We start from the raw sequence: 5,097 nt of genomic DNA, 5'->3' as shown, positions 1-5,097 counted from the left end.
GTTTACAGCCTTCACCCATTCCAGAAGGGAAGTGGACAAACATTAGCATGGATTTTACAGGTCTAGCTAAAGCTGCGAAAGGCTAGAATAGCACATTTGAGGTTGCTGATAAATGACCAAGGTGACCTTTTTCATCCCATCTAAATCCATTTACATTGTGTATCAGCTGGCATCTCAGTTCAACATGAAATTGTTAGTGATAGAGTGCAAAACTTATGGTCACTTACTTATTTCACTCCAATACTGCCTATAATCCTCCCACAAATGGACAAACAGAAAGGGTTAATACATTTCTGTTTTGACACTTAAAAGTCGTGGGACAAGTGGCTCTGTCTTGCAGAATTTTATCATAACTCCACAACTTGTAATTCTATTGGAGTGTCACCTTCTGAGGCCCTCTATGGCTGTTAAAAGTGAGGTTGCCATCCACTGTTATTGACAGGCTGGTGTGGTGGCGTATACTGCCTGTTTAAGTCAAATTCCATGATGTATTCGATGTTTCTCTCCAATTGAAATCGTGCTTGGTGCAGATAACTTGGAAGTCACTTTAAACTGGTTCCATCCGAATAGAAGGAAAAAATTGCAAACAGGACAGTTACATGGAGAGAAACTTATGTAAACAGGGCAGTCACACACAGAAAGGGAGAGCAAACAGAGCAGTTACAACTTTAGTGAACAGGGCAGCTCTCAGACTGCCTACTGGTACAGTAACAAATCATGTGCTATTCTGATGCACTCTGATGCACACTTTGTGACGTTTTCCAGCATGCATGGACATACAGGCTGAAGATTGAAGAGCTTTAAAAATCTTTACGATATTTTGCAAATGAAAGAAGGCAGACTTGAGTATGATCGTGTAGAGTAGCTTGCAGCAACAGCAGATTAAATACACTTGATGACCTGAACTACTGCAACATACGGTAGGGAAAGAAGACAGTCAACTCATGAACAGAAGAATTACTTTTTGGGATGAAGGTGGGGGTGGGGACAAAGATAACGCCACAGACTAGTCAATGAAACAAGAATCCGCAACACAAACTACAATATTATGAGGGGAGAATCCAATGAAACTTTCCGCTGAGTGTCTTACGAGGTAGTGCGGCCCTGATTGTGATCATGGATAGCAACCACATCGGAAATCCAGAGACTCGAAGACTGAAATGAGGCAGCACGTCTTGGCCATGAACTGGTAGTTTCTTACTCCTTTTTCCCGGAGGATTGCAGACCCTCTAACTTTCTAAGGGGCGCGGGTATTGCGTGCCGGATTACCAGGGGCAGTCGGGTGGCCTTGTGCTCTGCTTCCTTCTGCAGTTTAGCTAAATACATTTCCTCGGTTTCAACTGCCAGATGCCTCTTCACCTGCCAAAAAACAAGCAGCAAAGGAATCATCAGAGGCAATGTAAAATCTCCGAAAAGCGCATTGTCCATGGAAAAACAACAAATTTCGGCAAAAAGCGGCAAAAGTGAGAGGGACCTGGTTGATCATGCCACGGATGGTGGGGGTATTATCACGGAAGATGGTGCGATAACATTTGCGGAGGCCGAGGGCGTGGAGAGTACGGCGATGGAGGGCACGAGTTCCGGGCAAGCCTCGAACCAAAGTGATGGCGAGGCGAGCACTCCAAGCAATGGGAGCTGCTGCTGCTGTCTTCGCCATAGCCACCAAACCAAACAAACTTCTCACACACTCACTTTCCTTGCCCCTTGCCCTTTCTTTAACCTCCAGTTAGTTCCCAGGCTAGGACTTCCCCACTCCCCCCTCGGCTTAGGCCTTTTTCCCTCCCGTCACCCTCAACAGCACCAGTCGGAGACCCATGCAGGCCAGAGGATTCCTTGCCAGGTTAAAAATGAAGTATATTGTATTTTTCCCTTCCCTTGGGCTTAGGCCTTTCCTCAACCCAGTTGCCATCAACACCACACAAACCAATGCAGGCTCTAGGATCCATTGACAACCAATACTAGCCACCCGATTGCTCTCACACCACACATCGTTGACTCCTCCATCAAAAGCCCCTCCGTCGTCGGTTGCTGGTGTGAATGCAACCTTACTTTAATGTGGGCCTCACCTGAGCACCCCTAGCTCAAACCCCCTCCCTCAGTTGGCTGCCTCGGTTCGATTCCATCAAGAAGAAGACTTGTCCACCCGCTACATTTAACTTCCTCAAGAAGGAACCACGGACCACCCGTCTCTCGTAGTTGGCCGTGTGTGTATCTATGATTAAAGTAATGTTGATTGCTTGAGTGTTGTTGACCTGTGTAATAGGTTGATGTGTTGATTGGTCTTCGTCGCTAGCAACTATGGCATATCCTCTAGTCATTATCACAAAAGTTGGGGGATGTTCCCTTATAACCATAATAGCTACACACTATTCATATTTTTTCCTAATCCATTTTAGTTAATTTGCACCAATCTTGTATTGTCAACTTTGTGACCAATTGCCACCCATTCATTCAGTTAGTCAGGCTAAATCCTCAAGCCTTAGCAAACTAATTCGAAACAAGTGTGTTGTCTCTTTTACTTATGATTACCCTAGGAAAACTTCGATTTATATTTTAGAAGAGAAATCAAAAGCCTTTCAAGCTAAGAAAAATCAAAAGCCTTTGACTACTTTCAAGATTTCAAAGCACTTGTTGAGAAATAAAGTGCCAACCGAATTAAGACACTAAGATGTGGGAATTGTGCTAATCAATTTTTGTAGATGTCATGGGATTCGAGGGACTTTACATGGAAATACACTACTTGAGAAAGTTATAGAATGCAAATATAGAGGCAAGACGATAGAGGAAGCGAAGTTGCGTAGGCTACTCTATATTACCTTGAGGCCTTTTCTCAAGGTCTTATGACAAGCTTTGTGAAGGATCAAAATGGCACTGTAGTGAACTATTGAGGGCCATACAGTAGTATGTGTTGCACCCATTGTATTTAGCTTGGAATCAAGATCTTTCTAATCTGGATCAAAGAGGGAGATGCCCTCTACACACTCAACAAAAGACAAAGACACAATGCCTCAAAGGGAGGGCTTAATCGCACAAAATGAGTAGGATCACTATAAGTCATGACACAACGTTGAAGAGCGTGAATAGAGAGGAGTTCACAAGAGATCACTTTTTACTTTGCAAAGAAAAGACCTTCTTTTAATGCTTGAGAAAAACCAACCATACAAATCACTCAATTGTGGGTTGTTGATTATGCAGGCAATGCTAGTAAAAGAATTCGTTGTAAACCATCCTATTTAAAAAGAACCCAACTCACTATCTAGGAAATCTAAAAAATAAGGGCTAGCAACCACAGTAGAGGCCTATCCATCCAGCAAACGCCTTGCTCTGTGAATACATTTCTAGGCCAAACATTACAATGCCCAACTCTCAATGATTGGTCTCCCGAGAACCTAATGTCCCATGCCCCCAAATGTCATACAAGGTGTAGATAATGTCCATGCCAATGGCAACTAGGGTGGATGTTAGGGAAACCTAGTGGCCTCCCATCACAAAAGTACAGTGGGCAACCCAAATGTTACAAGTTGTGATGCTAGACACCATCTCCATAAACTATCTTCTTGCAATGGCACAAGGTGCTATCGGGAACGAGATGTTGCATACTGTGCCTCTGTCTAGAATACACACATTAGGAAGGGGGCAGCGGGCCGGGGGCGGGTTCAATAATATATGTGACTCACGTGAGTTCAACAGTAGGACATGTTTAACTTCCATTTTTTCATTTTTCTAACATTTTCACTTACAAAAGGGTGCTATAAAAAGGAATTTGTAAAAAAAAAAAAAATTTAGTTAATAAAAAATTTATAGATAAGGAGTTTTATAAAGAGGCCTTGAACGCACGTAATATATAGGGTTTATATAGAGTGACCTCCTCAAGGGACACATTGTCCTTGGATCCTATAATCTAGAGAGGCTAGATTCACAACATGGTCATGACCCCCCTCATTAGCCAAGCAAGTCTCCTCCAAGTGAAGTTCAATTGCATCCTCTATGTTCTAGTAACAATCCGAAGGGCTCCCATCCAAATCTATTGTGATGTGGGGCACAATGTGGTATCATCTCTAAATCTCTATCTATAGAGTGGTGACATCTACTAGCTAAGTGCATCTACTCCAACCATGGACCACCAATGGATAAGCCTTCATATGCCACCCAAAATAAGTATAAAATATTTTGTGGCTTGTGGCTTGTGGCTTGTGGCTTGTCCACAAGCGTAAAATAACCTCGTAAATATGCCTTGAATGCACGTGATGTATAGAGTTTATACATAGTGACCCCCCCCCTCGAGATCTATGTTCCAGTGGGGGGTCACGTATGTTGACTCGTAACTACTCGCATAAATATCTGTCACATGTGATAGTGGGGGGTCCATGTATGCCGACCTGTAATTACTCACATATGGTTATAAATCATACATTAATCTTTATGCCAGTTGGGAGGTTCGCTAGTGCCAACCTGTAACTACTCACATATGGATGTAAAATACTGTATAATATATTATAGGTTATAGCTATTACTAGAAAAAGAGAAATACTTGACTTTGATGTGTTGTGGCTCGCTTTGAAAGTCTAGCTACTAATAACAACCATTGAAAGTCTAGCCGATTGTGTAGCTCACAATTGTTAGCTTGTATCAACTCAAAAAGTACACACTAGAGATTGTTATGGACCATACTTGTTCAGTTACTAGTAAGACACAATTCGTATCATATTATAACATGCATTGCAATTATAGTTCTTAATACTTTATTTTCATAATAATTAACTAAACTTATATTAGATATTTTAATGTTATGAAAAAGAATTGACGATATGCATAGATGGTAGAAATTATACCATTTTAACCTAGTAGCTAGGTGTCCTTTACTCCGTAGATCCAAACAAAGAATCACGATAACTGCACATGTAAGTATCGCTAGTTACTACTACACTAGTGTGTGTGAAATAACAACATTCGCATATAGATCATAATGTCACGAATGATCATAGTGCAGATAGATGCTTACTCGAGAGAGAGTGGGACATGGGAAAAGGCAATTTGCCATCCCATGCCTATTTTCCATAGGCAGATTACCACGTCTATAATTATCCAATTATGTTG

At 41.8% G+C, this 5,097-nt stretch overlaps 1 protein-coding gene across 1 annotated transcript; it reads right to left on the bottom strand.

Moving 5' to 3' along the window:
- Nucleotides 1–641: 641 nt before the first annotated feature.
- LOC147892674 (ribosomal protein L30 family protein) lies at nucleotides 642–1,715 on the bottom strand. Its single transcript, XM_087387547.1, has 2 exons — nucleotides 1,475–1,715; nucleotides 642–1,359 (listed from the first exon to the last, which is right to left on the bottom strand). Exons 1-2 carry the CDS (start codon nucleotides 1,655–1,657, stop codon nucleotides 1,198–1,200), a joined length of 345 nt encoding a protein of 114 aa, XP_087243673.1. The 5' UTR covers nucleotides 1,658–1,715; the 3' UTR covers nucleotides 642–1,197.
- Nucleotides 1,716–5,097: the final 3,382 nt, after the last annotated feature.

Source organism: Dipteris shenzhenensis, chromosome 16 (genome assembly GCF_047967505.1).
Source record: "Dipteris shenzhenensis isolate YYH24624 ecotype China chromosome 16, Dip_SZ_1.0, whole genome shotgun sequence".
Lineage (NCBI taxonomy): Eukaryota > Viridiplantae > Streptophyta > Polypodiopsida > Gleicheniales > Dipteridaceae > Dipteris > Dipteris shenzhenensis.
Note: the sequence above shows the minus strand (reverse complement) of the source record. Positions and strands in the feature narration are given on the sequence as shown.